General features: G+C 57.7%; 1 protein-coding gene across 18 annotated transcripts in view; it reads left to right on the forward strand.

The window, feature by feature from the left end:
- The window catches only part of SUN1 (Sad1 and UNC84 domain containing 1), a 46,148-nt gene that overhangs the window by 16,118 nt on the left and 17,478 nt on the right, over positions 1-12,552 (forward strand). For 5 of the 18 annotated variants that reach the window (XM_047779358.1, XM_047779367.1, XM_047779361.1 and 2 more), the window contains 7 exons: positions 2,022-2,183; positions 3,488-3,672; positions 4,795-4,821; positions 4,928-5,092; positions 10,780-10,959; positions 11,418-11,501; positions 11,742-11,861. In XM_047779358.1, coding sequence (XP_047635314.1) covers positions 2,022-2,183; positions 3,488-3,672; positions 4,795-4,821; positions 4,928-5,092; positions 10,780-10,959; positions 11,418-11,501; positions 11,742-11,861 — 923 coding nt within the window. The remainder of the gene's footprint in view (positions 1-2,021; positions 2,184-3,487; positions 3,673-4,794; positions 4,822-4,927; positions 5,093-10,779; positions 10,960-11,417; positions 11,502-11,741; positions 11,862-12,552) is intronic. The other 13 variants (XM_047779366.1, XM_047779365.1, XM_047779372.1 and 10 more) reach the window with 7 other exon arrangements.

The following is a 12,552-nucleotide window of genomic DNA, read 5'->3' on the forward strand; positions in this document are numbered from 1 at the left end:
TAAAAGTGAAGTCAAAGCCTGAGGCAAGCGGGAAGGTATTTTAAGCAAAATACCTAACGGCGTGAGACAGCGCTCACGTTGAGTGATTGAGTTTTTACTCAGTTTAGGTGGTGTCACACTTTCCATGGTGACACTGCTTGTGTTTAAAGGTCTGCAGGGAGCTCTCTCGCAGCGCAGCGGGTAAGGATCCAGCAGTGTGGCCAGACCTGGAAAGGGTCCACCAGTGTCCTGGTCATTCGATACCTTTACGATTTTTTTCTACTGTGGAAGGTGTCAGATGGTGTGAAAGTTGAGAGACTAGTGATGATAAACCCACACTCGGCCTCCCCACTTAGTGGCACTCGGTCTCCCCACCCAGTGGACTGTTTTTTGTTTTGGGGTTTTTTGTTTTTTGTTTTTGTTTTTTTTTTGCTTTTTAGGGCCACGTGTGTGGCACAGAGGTTCCCAGGCTAGGGGTTAAGTCAGAGCTGCAGCTGCCGGCCTACACCACAGCCACAGCCATGCCAAATCCAAGCCGTGTCTGCAGCCCACACCACAGCTCACGGCCACGCCGGATCCTTAACCCATGGAGCGAGGCCAGGGATTGACCCTGCAATCTCTTGGTTCCTAGTCGGATTCGTTAACCACTGGGCCACGACGGGAACTCCTAGACTGCTCTTTCTTCTTGTGTGCGGTGGTGCCCAAGGCATGTGGAAGTTTTGGGGCCGGGATCAAATCCGGGCCACGGCAGTGCCAACGCCAGATCCTTAACCTGCTGAGCCACAAAGGAATTCATCAAGTGCCGTTTCTTGATTTGGAAAACTTGCTGACAGCAAAGAGGGATGCGTGTTTGGGTTGAAGATAATTACATGGAAGGGAACGGAAGTGGCTTATTTCCCGCTTTTCAGCTGCAGCCACGGCGTATGGAAATTCCTGGGCTGGGTAGTGGATCCAAGCCGAAGCTGTGACCTCTGCCACAGCTGTGGCCACACCAAATCCTTAACCTGCTGTGCCACAGCGGGAACTCCTAAAGTGGCTTTTCTTGTACTCGTCTCTGACTTTACGGCGAGTTGGACACGCGGCAGCGTTGGTGGCTCCGTCCCTTGCCTTTGGCTTTTCTCCTCACGTGCATCTGTTCAGGTACTTCCTGGGAGAGCGAATTAATGCTGCGTAGTGGTCGCTGTCTCATTAGCTGCTTTAGCAGGCAGTGTCAACTAGTAAACGGTTCTGACTTTTTGTTTTGTTTTGTTTTTTGTCTTTTTCTGGGGCTGCACCTGCGGCATATGAAGCTTCCCAGGCTAGGGGTCAAAGTAGAGCTACAGCTGCCAGCCTCCGCCACAGCCACACCAGATCCGAGCCACATCTGCGACCTACAGCACAGCTCACGGCAGCGCCAGATCCTTAACCAACTGAGCGAGGCCAGGGATCGAACCCGCAACCTCAGGGTTCCTAGTTGGATTGGTTAACCACTGCACCACAACGGGAACTCCCGGTTCTGCCTTTTTAATGTTGGCCTGATTCCCGCGGTACAGATTCCTGTGAGTTGATCACGTCCTGGGGCAGTGCCGGGCCAGTGCTAGACTTGGGCACCAGGTGGCCGGGATTCCCGTCACATGAGCGTCACCTGTTGACTGTGTTGGTGCCTGCGTGCTTCTCCTTTGGAGAGAAGGCCTCGCGCTGGGAGTCTGGGCTTGGTGGGTGCCAACTCCTGCATTTGGAGTGGGTACGCGTTGAGGTCCTGCTGTATGGCACAGGGAGCTGGACCCGGTCACCGGGGATGGAGCCCGATGGAGGAGAATGTGAGAAAAAGGACGTATGTATATGACGGGGTCACTTTGCTGTCCAGCCGAAATGGACAGAACACTGTCAATCAACTCTAATAGAAAAATGAACATCCTAAAAAAAAAGAAAAGGCTTCCCGGCGTAATGGCTGTTTGCAGAAATTCATGACAGATGGCATATCCTGTTCCTTGTTTGTTCAGTTTGTTTTTAAAAGGGGGCTCTAAGTGGTGGTTTTCTCTGACCAGTTTTTTTCCTTCTAGTTCAAGTTATTCTTCTGATGCTCTGGATTTCGAGACTGAGCACAAATTGGATCCTGTGTTTGATTCTCCAAGAATGTCCCGCCGCAGCTTGCGCCTGGTCACCACGGCACATGCCGCCGAGGACGGCCCGGCGGTGGCAGCAGCGGGGGACAGGGCGGCCAGGTGAGCGCTGCCTCCTTCCTTGTCACATGCATGCCAGCTCAGCTCAAGCCAAACCTGCGTGTGGACCCCGTCGGGCTTTGCGCTGCGTGAGCCCCAGCCCAGGGCGAGGAGGTGCGGGTCGGCTGACACTGGCGGTTTGCCTGTTCTCCGCTCAGGCCCAGCGTCTCAAGGGGCGAGGACTCGGGGAATGTGGGCCAGAGCTCATGGCTCGTGCCCGTGGCGGGCCCTCCTGGCTCTCGGCCCTGCCGTCGGGCTCGGTGCCGTTGGTGCCAGAGGTCGCTGATCGAAAGCCGGGGGAGCGGACAGACACACGTGTGCCGCGGAGGCGTTTGCTCCCTTTACGCTCGTCCTGTTCGCGTGACTCCCGAGCTCTCCGTGGCCCTCTCCTGTGAACCCGAGAAGGAGCAGCCGTGCACACGACCTCACTGCCTCTGGGAGAGAAAGAGCGAGGGGGCGGCTCTCCTTCGGCGGTGCTCACGGGAGCGAGGCGTTTCCAGCCTGCGGGCTCGTCTCAGGATCGGGGCGGTGGCCGTCGAGGGGGAGGGAGCGAGGCCGGGCGCTGGCGTCTGGAGTGGAGCCTTCTGGCCGCTGGTTCATGCTCGCACCCAGCGTGTCCCGCGGCACCTGCGGGTTTGTTGAGAGAGTGAGGCGCTCGGACCTTGACCTTGGAGCTCCCTCTTCAGGGGGTTCATAGAGGTCCAGCTGTGACAACAGGCTGGCTTCCTGTCCCTGCTCCCTGCCCACCGCTCGGTCCCTCGGAAGGAATGGTCTTCTGGCTCCCCGGCCCCCCGGCCCCTCCTGACCGCGCCAGGGACCCTTAGCAGTGGGCTGCGAGGGCTTGGCCTCCATCGTGGTGGTGGGTTCCGTGCAGAAAGGGGCACGGGGCACGGGCTGTCCTTGCTGAAATTGCTGCAGTCCCGCCTTGGCCAGTGACTGGGGGGCAGTGCCAGGCACGCGTGGGTGTGCAGCAGCTGGTAAATGGGGCGAGAGAGCCTCACTGTAAGTCAGACCGTTTTTAAATTTAGGTCCCCTTTTTTTTCTTCTTTCCTTTTGCTTTTCAGGGCTGCAGCTCCATTATGTGGAGGTTCCCAGGCTAGGGGTCCAATTGGAGCTACAGCTGCTGGCCTACACCACAGCTCACGGCAACGCCGGATCCCCGACCCACTGAGCGAGGCCAGGGATCGAACCTGCAACCTCATGGTTCCTAGTCAGATTCGTTTCCACTGCGCCACGACGGGAACTCCGAGTCGTCGTCTTGTATTTACCAAAGTCTATAAACTAGTTCCTTACTGCTTTCTCTTCAGAGTAACGAAACAGCGCGGAAGTGCAGGCAGGCTGGCCCTTACCCTGAACCACACCTCGAGGAAGGGCCTGTCCTCGGCTGCCAGCCAGAGCGGCGCCGGCGCCGTGCAGGGCGAGGCCTGTCTGCGGCCTCCTGTGCTGGACGAGTCTCTGATCCGTGAGCAGACCAAAGTGGACCACTTCTGGGGTGAGCTCCCCGCCCTGTCGCTCAGGCTGCTGTGGGAAGAAGGGAGGTGCTGGCCGGTTGTCCCTTTGCCCCTTGCTGGGTGGGAGCAGGCCCAGGAAGGTTCGCGGTTTCCTCTGGACTCACAGGGAACTGCTTCCACCTGCTGATTGGCTGCCGTGGAAGACTGAGTGGTCAGGGTGGCCAGGTCACTGTTTTCTAAATGCATGACTCCTCCAGTTCCCGTTGTGGCGCAGCGGAAACGAATGGACTAGCATCCGTGAGGGTGTGGGTTTGATCCTTGGCCTTGCTCAGTAGGTTAACAAGCTGGTATGGCTGTGGTGTAGACTGGCAGCTGCGCCTCTGATTGGATCCGTAGCCTGAGAACCTCCATATGCTGCGGGTGCGGCCCTAAAAACCAAAAAAAAAAAAAAAACCAAAACTCCTGAGGGATATTTAAGCAAAGTCGTTTTTAAATTCGCCAGCGTGATGTCAAGTCCAGGCAGCTCTAAGCAGCAGGGTGTTTAGGACTCGTTGGGAAGCATCTAGTGCAGACAGATTGACAGTGTGGCTTGTGAGCTGACGTGACGAAGGCAGCCGCAGTGGGACCCCAGTCCTCGTGGCCGAGAGAGAACCTGAGGGCCCCAGGGAGCCGGGCTGCGAAGAGGCAGAGCTGCTTCCTGGGTCCTCCTGGCGTGGACCGTGGCCCTTCTGCGAGGCTGGCCCCGCGGTGGGCCCAGAGCAGTTGCAGAGGCTGTCGCACGGCTTCGGGCAGCCCGGGAGTTTGTGTTGTGTCCGTTCTGCTCGACTGGATGGGTGGTTTCCAGGAGGCTGGGAGCCACTGCTGCCGCTGAGGCTCCTGCCTTTCTTCAAGCTCACGGATGTGGGGGGGGGGGTGTCTGTGGGGGGGGGTGTAGGGGGGTGTCTGGGGGGGTGGGGGGCTGTGGGTGTGTTTTCTCCAGAGCTGTGCTTCCACCTGGAATTGCTGGCAAGTGTCTGGGTATCCGAGGAAGGTTCCTTTCTGGGCTTGCGGGAGATCCATCGTGATGGTCGCCGGGCTGCTGATCTGCTAACCGTTACGTGTGTGTGTTCTGTTCTCGCTCGACGATCGGAGCTCTAGAGCAAAAGCACGCGCGTGTGTTTTAGGTCTCGATGACGACGGAGACCTCAGAGGTAATTACTTCAGTCCTTGTCGTCCCCGTGTTTTCAAAGTACAGGTTGGGGGGAAGAGTCTGCAGACGGGGATAGACAGGCTCCACTTCGTGTCTTTGAACTTCAGGTGGGACTCGAGCAGCCCTTCAGGGCAATGGTGATGCGGCCGGGAGCAACGGCTACACCTGCAGCGACTGCAGCCTCCTCTCCTCGCGCGGGGCCGCGCTCACCGCACACTCCACGTCCCTTGGACCCACCTCAAGAATTTACTCGAGGGACAGGAACCAGCGACGTAAGTTCTGCACTCTTGTTCTTTTTTTTATTTACTCTGGTGTTTTTTTTTGACTGCGCCTGTGACTTGTGGAAAATCCTGGGCTGGTTATCGAACCCAGACACAGTAGCCTCCTGATCCTTAACTGCTCTGCCACAGGGGAATTCCGAGCCTTGCTCTTCGCCAAGTTAAAGCGTTCGTGTCCAAATGTGAACTCACTCCTTTTGCTTTTATAAACCTGGTTGTAGAGGCCTCGGTGTCCAGACTCTTTCTACCAGAGACCTGAACGCAGACGTTCTGGTAAAGGTCAAGGGACGCGCCACAAGTCAGCCCTGTCCCTCCCCACCTCTTGCAGGTTACATTTGTGTGGTTTGTCTTTTTAACTAGGGGCGTCTGACATCCTGTAAATTTGAACTTGGAGCAGGAGAAAGCTTTTGTGCTGAGACGAAACTGCTGGCTGCGCGGTCGCCCTCAGCCACACTTCTTCCTGTTACAGGGCAGCAGGGACCCCATGCTGGGGAGCGGCTGGCGATGCTGCTGAGGGGGCCTCAGATGTGGGGGTCTTCACCGGGGGTGTGCAGGTTTGGGGGGGTCCCCAAGGGGCAGCCTCAGCCCTGCTGATGAGAGGCGGACCGCATGGTCCCAGAGCAGGCGCCTGACCTGGGAGGGCCGGGCGCAGCCTCGCTGGCGAGAGAGTGGCCTCTTTGCTGGGCCCTGGGGAGAGCGCAGCCACCGACCCCCCCGGGACCACCGCCTGACAGAGGTGCCTCCCGTGAGGTGCGCCCGTGTCACTGCTCTCCTGAGGGCTCGCGGAGGCCACCAGCCTGGCCCTGAAGTATGGGTCCAAGTGCTGGCCGGCACGGCAGGTGGGCAGGGACCTGTGTTGCGGGCGAGCCCTCGCCCCTGGGGATGTTTCTCAGGTGTCCCCCGAGGTGAGGAAGGGTGGGGCCGGGCCTGCTGTGGTTTCCACTTCCGCGTCTCAGCCTGTGGGTGGCGCCGCTGGCTTGGGCCGCTGTCTAGTCTTGGCCCTGCTTGGCGTGAGTAGAGCCGAATGGGGACCTGGTGGGGGCCAGACCAGCAGGAGGGCTTCCGGCGCTGTGGGTGTCCTGGGGGCCAGCATCGCCCACCGCTCACCCTGTCCCAGTGCTCCCCCTGCCCCGGCTCTCTCTGCCCCGGCGCTCTGCACCTGTGGGCTCCCAGACCCTCACAGCAGCCCCCCGCTGGATGGTTGTCTCCCCCATTGTGCTGGCCGGCAGTGGGGTCAGTGGGCCTCAGGTGTGTGCTGGAAAGTGACGGCGCTCGGACCTGGCCCCTGGCGCCTCACCTGCAGGGCCTTCCCCAAGGTGCTGTGTTGTCCCGAGGGCTCCCCCTTTGGGGCGGGGCGGCCGGGCCAGGACTCAGGGCTGTTGAGGCCACGTTGTGAGCGCCAGCCTGGCAGAAAAACGGTGCTCCCCGGTCACCAATGCGCTGTATGGCGCTAATGATTCGGCTCCGTAAACCAGCTTCAGCCACTTGATCTAACAGTGTGGGCAGCCGGCTGACCCCCACTGTGTGGTTGGTGGGTCTTCAGCTCAGGGTCTGGTGTGGTGGCTTTGGTAAAAGCTTCTGGAAATTCGTTCCATGCCTGCTGAAATTGATCTTGAGTATTTTAGAGGAGAAAGCAAATTTTATTACTTGTCTTGGGCTTCTATTCTTTTCACTCTTTTTGACTATAACTGATTTGTGTAGCTAACTCTGATTTATTACCTTTGAAAAAAAATTTGTTCTAATTATTTCAGAAAAACACTCCTCAAAGAACTTTTGAGGAGCTCCAGAAGTGGCACAGCGGGTTAAAAATCCGATGCAGCGGCTCAGGTTGCTGCAGAGGTACGGGTTCGAATTCCAGCATAGTGGGTTAAAGGATCCAGTGTCACTGTAGCTGTGGCTCACATTCAGTCCCCTGCATGGGAACTTCGATATCCTGTGTTACGCCCCCCCCACCACCCCAAAAGAGCCTCTGAAACCGTGGAGATGTGCTACCCAGAGGCTTCCTCTCTCTCTCGCTTGGTTGAGCTCCTGCTGCATGATTTGTCATGTACCAGCATGTTTACTTACAATACGTGGCTCCAAATAGCAGCATAGATAAAGGCAGCCCCCACCCCGCCGGCCGCTTCCCTCCCGGTCTGGTTTCTCTTCTGGAGGCACCTGCAGCTGAGCCCAGAGTGCATCGTGGATTCGTCCACCTTTTTCTTTTTCTTTTTACCGTGGCGCCTGCGGCCTGTGGACGTCCCTGGCCGGGGAGCGTTTTGGAGTGGCAGCTGGGCCCTACGCCACGCCAGTGCCCGTCTTCGACCTGCACCACAGCTTGCGGCAGTGCCGCAGCCTTAGCCCACTGAGTGGGGCCAGGGATCGAACTTGCATCCTCCCAGAGACATCCTCGGGTCCTCAGCCACAACGGAGACTTTTCTTCCGCTTTTTAAAGGGAGGTGATGGTTATGAAACGTAAAATGAACACCAGCCATCCTAAGGGTAGGATCCGCTGGCGTCTTGTCCATTCACAGTGCCGCGCAGGCGCCACCTGCCGTCTGCATTGGGTCCCTGGAGACACGGAGGCGCTGCTGTCTTCCTTGAGCACATACACGGAAGGAGCACACACACGGTCCCGCAGCGTTTTTCATTTGATTCTTTTTGGTGCCTGTCGAGCCTGCCGGCGTGGTTGTGTCTGTGTTTAGTCGGTGTCTAGATGGACGTTCAGGTTTTTCTTTTTTTACACTGTCAGGGTCAGTGCTTTTTGTTTTTTCTTTTTTTGTCTTTTTTGCACAAAACAGGGTCTCGACTACTCTTCCTTTTTTTTTTTTATTGTCTTTTTAGCCTTTTCTAGGGCTGATCCCACGACATATGGAGGTTCCCAGGCCAGGGGTCCAATTGGAGCTGTAGCCACCGGCCTGCACCACAGCCACAGCAACGCGGGATCCGAGCCTCGTCTGTGACCTACACCACAGCTCACGGCAACGCCGGATCCTTAACCCACGGAGCAAGGCCAGGGATCGAACCCGCCACCTCATGGTTTCCAGTCGGATTCGGTAACCAGTGAGCCATCACGGGAACTCCCAGGATCAGTGCTTTTTTGGGTGTGTTTCCTCTTTTGTCCGTGCTTGTGTCTGTACACAGATCTCTGGGCAGGCCAACCAGAAGCAGCCTGAGCCCTGTGGTTTCTTGAGATTGGGGTTGAGTGCATTCTTGACAAAATGTGATTCTCTGGGCCCCATCAGAAAGGCTTCATAAGGCGGTCTCATCTCGGCACAGCGGAAACAAATACGACCAGTGTCCAGGAGGGTGCGGGTTTGATCCCGGGCCTCACTCAGTGGGTTAGGGATCCCACGTTGCTGTGGCTGTGGTGTAGGCCAGCAGCTGCAACTCCAGTCTGACCCCCAGCCTGGGAACCTCCATATGCCGAGAATGCGGCTCTGAAAAGCAAAAAAAAACAAAAAACCAGAAACGGGTTTTGTGACGCTTCCTCACGTTGTCCTTGGGAGGCACCGTTCTCCACAGGGCGGCTGCGGCTGCGCGGCCTGCAGGTGGTAGCTTCCCTCCCCCAGGAGGGGGGGCGTCTCCCGGGAGAAGCCTGCGGGCTCGGAGACACGGCTCTACCAGGCCCTTCTTTGCTCTCTGTCACCTGCGGCAGTGCCGGCGTCCCTGATAGGTGTGGACTTCCTTAGAGAGGACAGGTCATTGCTTTGAACCATGTGTCAGTTGTCCTGGTGGCTTTGGGCGGAAGTTTGCTTCCTGAACCAGCCTCAGTCTTCAGAGGAGTAAGGCCTTGTGTGTCTGCTGCCTTCTGGGAGATGGACAGGCCGACGTCGGGGTTGGGGTGGCACGCCGGCCGGCGTGGCCAGGTGGTCATAGGAGCAGCAGGAGCTGGGGTCAACAGCCAGATGTGGCAGTGGCTCAGCCTCTGAGCGGAGCGGTTGCAGTGTATTTTAAAAACTGTTCCAGGAGTTCCCATTGTGGTGCAGTGGAAACGAATCCAACTAGGAACCGTGAGGTTGCGGGTTCGATCACTGGCCTCGCTCAGTAGGTTAAGGATTTGACGTTGCCGTGAGCTGTGGTGTAGGTCGCAGACACTGCTCGGATCTGGCGTTGTTGTGGCTGTGGTGTAGGCCGGTAGCTGTAGCTCCGATTGGACCCCTAGCATGGGAACCTCCATATGCTGTGGGTGCGGCCCTAAAAAGACAAAAAATAAAAAACCGTGTCACTGCTGAAAAAATGTCATGGGCTTTTTTTTTTTTTTTTCTTCTTGCTGTGCTTGCAGCATATGGAAACACCTGGGCCAGGGATGGAACCCCTGAGCCACAGCAGGGACAACGCCGAGTCCTTAACGGCTAGGCCACCAGGGAACTCCTACAGCTCCGGTTTCAGTAGATCCTTGCAGCCGACCTCCCTGAGGACTGCCCTGGGTCACCACCCTCCCGCCACGGCAGGCAGAACGAGGGTCCCTGCTCCTTGTGGGCGTGCTGATCCTTGGCTTTTGTTCTTTTAGAATGTTGCCACTTAGATGAAGGAAAACAGAATTTTGGTGCTTCCGAATGTCTGGTCATGTGACCAGAGGTGACGTGAGACCATCCATCTGGTTGGTGAATTTTTTCCCGTTTTTACCAACCTCTGTGTGTAGTTTCATTTGCAGCGTAAACAAGAGTGCAATGAACACAGACTTGGCGCTGACGCTCAGGGGCTTTTAGCCCCAGGTTTGTGAGGGTGTTTTTCGTCATTGCTGTTTGTTTTTGTACCAGGCTGCGGTTCACAAACAGCCTGCATCTTTTTTTTTTTTTTAGGTCCGCCCCTGCAGCATATGGAGGTCCCCAGGCTAGGGGTCGAGTCAAAGCTGCAGCTGCCGGCCTGCGCCACAGCACAGCCACGCTGGATCCTTCACCCACCAAACGAGGCCAGGGATCAAACCTGCATCTTCATGGATCCTAGTGGGGTTCTTAACCTGCTGAGCCGTGACTGGCACTCGAGACCAATAGCCTGTGTCTTTACTTGGGCTCTTCTGGGGGGGACGCTCTTGGCTTATTTTCCTTAAACCATTCCAACTCGGACTTCTCCAGTCCACGCTGGCCTCATGCCATGGGCTCTGAGTTCCCCGGGCTGCGACTTGGCACTGCCAGGGGCAGTCCAGGGTGGCAGGCAGGCCTCTTGGAGGCAGCTGTGTGAAAATAAGCCTTATTTTTCAGCTGTCACTCACGAGGAAACTTCTTCAAAGGTAGACGTTTTTAGCCGCCGTGGCTCGTAGACTGCCACCTGCACAGTTTGGGGGACCACGGGTCACGCTGCTCTCGTGTCCCCGGCCCAGAGGGAGGAGCCAGGCGGCTTAGCGGCCCCCAGCGGGCTGGGCCAAGGGCCGTGGCAGCCGTCCTGGAGGGCCCGCCGTCCTGGAGGCCGCTGCCTTTCCCGACGGGGCTGCCCCGGCTGCTGTGGGGTCGGCCTGCTGGGCCGGTGGCAGGTGGCGGGGGCCGGCGGGCCGTTCCTGAGCGTTGCGCCCTGAGCGTCCCCGGCGTCGGGAGACCGGGCGCGGTCCGCCCGGCCCTGTTGGACACGCGCGCGTCCCTCTGTGCCACTTGCCACCGTGGCGCGTCCTGAGCAGGAGTCTCCCCTGTACCTGGGCCTTGGGCGCGACGGCTTGGGCGCGGGCGCCGGCCCTGGGGAGGGAGTAACGGCCAGTTTCCCACCAGGCGGCGCCTCTCGCTTCGCGGATAGGATCTGGCGGCTGGCCGAGCGCACCTCGTCCTTTTCTTCGGTCTTAGTTCACCTCTTCCGAGGGGCTTTCGCGAAGTGCAGTTGTGAATCAGAAAATGACAAATTGAAAAGTTGTGAGTCAAAAGCTCGTGAGTCACAAATCCATGAATCGCAAGGTATTTAAACGATTCTTTGTCCTGCTTTTCCACCGTAGCGCTTTCCAGGTGGAAACCGCGTCTCCCTGTGGCTTGGCTCGCACTCTCCTCTCGCATCTCACGCGGCCTCTCTGGCGGTGCTTTTGGGGACCTCTCTGCGCTCCGGACGCAGTGCTGGGGGGTTTCTGCAAGTTGGTCCGTGTTTAAGCATTTTGAAGTCACTTCCCAAATAAAAAGTTAACGACCACATCCTTTGATGATTAGCGCCTCTTTAAAGCAAAGCTGACTTCAACGGCATTTAGAAGAGTGAGGTTTCGCAAAATTGTTGGGCAGGCCCGTCCCGACCTCTGTTGGCCGGGCGTGTCCGAGGCGGGTGGCCCTTCAGGCTCCTCCTGGCAGAGCTGTCACCTTGCTGCCCGCCTGCCAACCCTGCCCTGCCCTGGCGGCGCGGGGCTCCAGCTCTCTCGCCTGTGTTGCAGCTCACTGCGGCCACGGCGGGAGGATGGACGTGCGGGAGGCCCTCGGAGACGACGGCCGCCTCCGGGTCAACGGGGAGTCTCTGTGTAAGTACGTGGCTTTCCTGGTCTCGCAGGTGCTTCCCCAGGCTGTCCTGCAAGGTCCCTCGTGACCTGCTCGGGCCGAGCCGCCCACGGCCCCGGGGGCACCGCTTGGGGTTTTGTTCTTGCCTGTTTGAGTCTCCTGATGTCTTTGGCAGTGGCACTGCCACTGCCGAGCGCGGTTCGGACCCACGAGGCCCGCGCGTGTGTATCTGCCGCATTAACTGCTTGTACCCCCGCCCACAGGCGACGGCCGAAAGGGGAAGGAGCCCCGCGAGACGCACACGCACTCGGCCCCCCGCTCGCCGTCCTCGAGGCCCGGCGGGCTGGCAGGGACCGCGGGCCGCGCCTTCGCTCACGCAGGTTGTCTGGCTCGCGCGCGTTTCTGTCCTGTTGCGCGGCGCTTTCACAGATGCTCCTTGTTTGCTTCCGTTCGGAGTTCGAGTGCTTGTTAAAACGCACAGCAAAATCCCTGCGGCTTAGAATACGGAGAATGTCGCTCCTACAAGGCTTCTCTGTAACTGTGTCGGGTGTAAGGCAAATGTAGGCAGAGGAACATTTGAGATGAAATGAAAGCTCCGAAGGGGCCGCGCCCGTGCCGGGTGCCGTTGGCCTGTGCAGCCGGGACAGCTCGTAAAAATCAGATGCTCCCGTTTACGCCTGGGGGTGTCTCGGTAAAGGGGCGCCTTCCTGGGCAGTTCTGGAAATTGAGCTCCGAGATGTGTTGTCTCTTAGCTTTTCAGAAGCACAAAGCAATAATAGGTTTTTTAAAAAATCCTTAAACCGGCATTCCTGTTGTGGCTCAGTGGTAACAAACCGGACGAGGATCCGTGAGGACGTGGGTGTGACCCTAAAAAAAAAAGACCAAAAAAAAAAAAATTCGTCGTGTTTTAGTCCTTTGCTTAGCGGTGCCAACCATTTATAATTCCACGATACTTTTTCAGTGGGAAGTATCAGCCTTTAGAATGATGTTCGTTTGGGCGTGTGAGCAGTAACCATTGTCTCACCCAGCCCGTTAACTGCTGGTGTCTATGGAATTATACTTGCTTTAAGCTCT

The sequence above is a fragment of the Phacochoerus africanus genome, chromosome 5 (genome assembly GCF_016906955.1).
Source record: "Phacochoerus africanus isolate WHEZ1 chromosome 5, ROS_Pafr_v1, whole genome shotgun sequence".
NCBI lineage: Eukaryota > Metazoa > Chordata > Mammalia > Artiodactyla > Suidae > Phacochoerus > Phacochoerus africanus.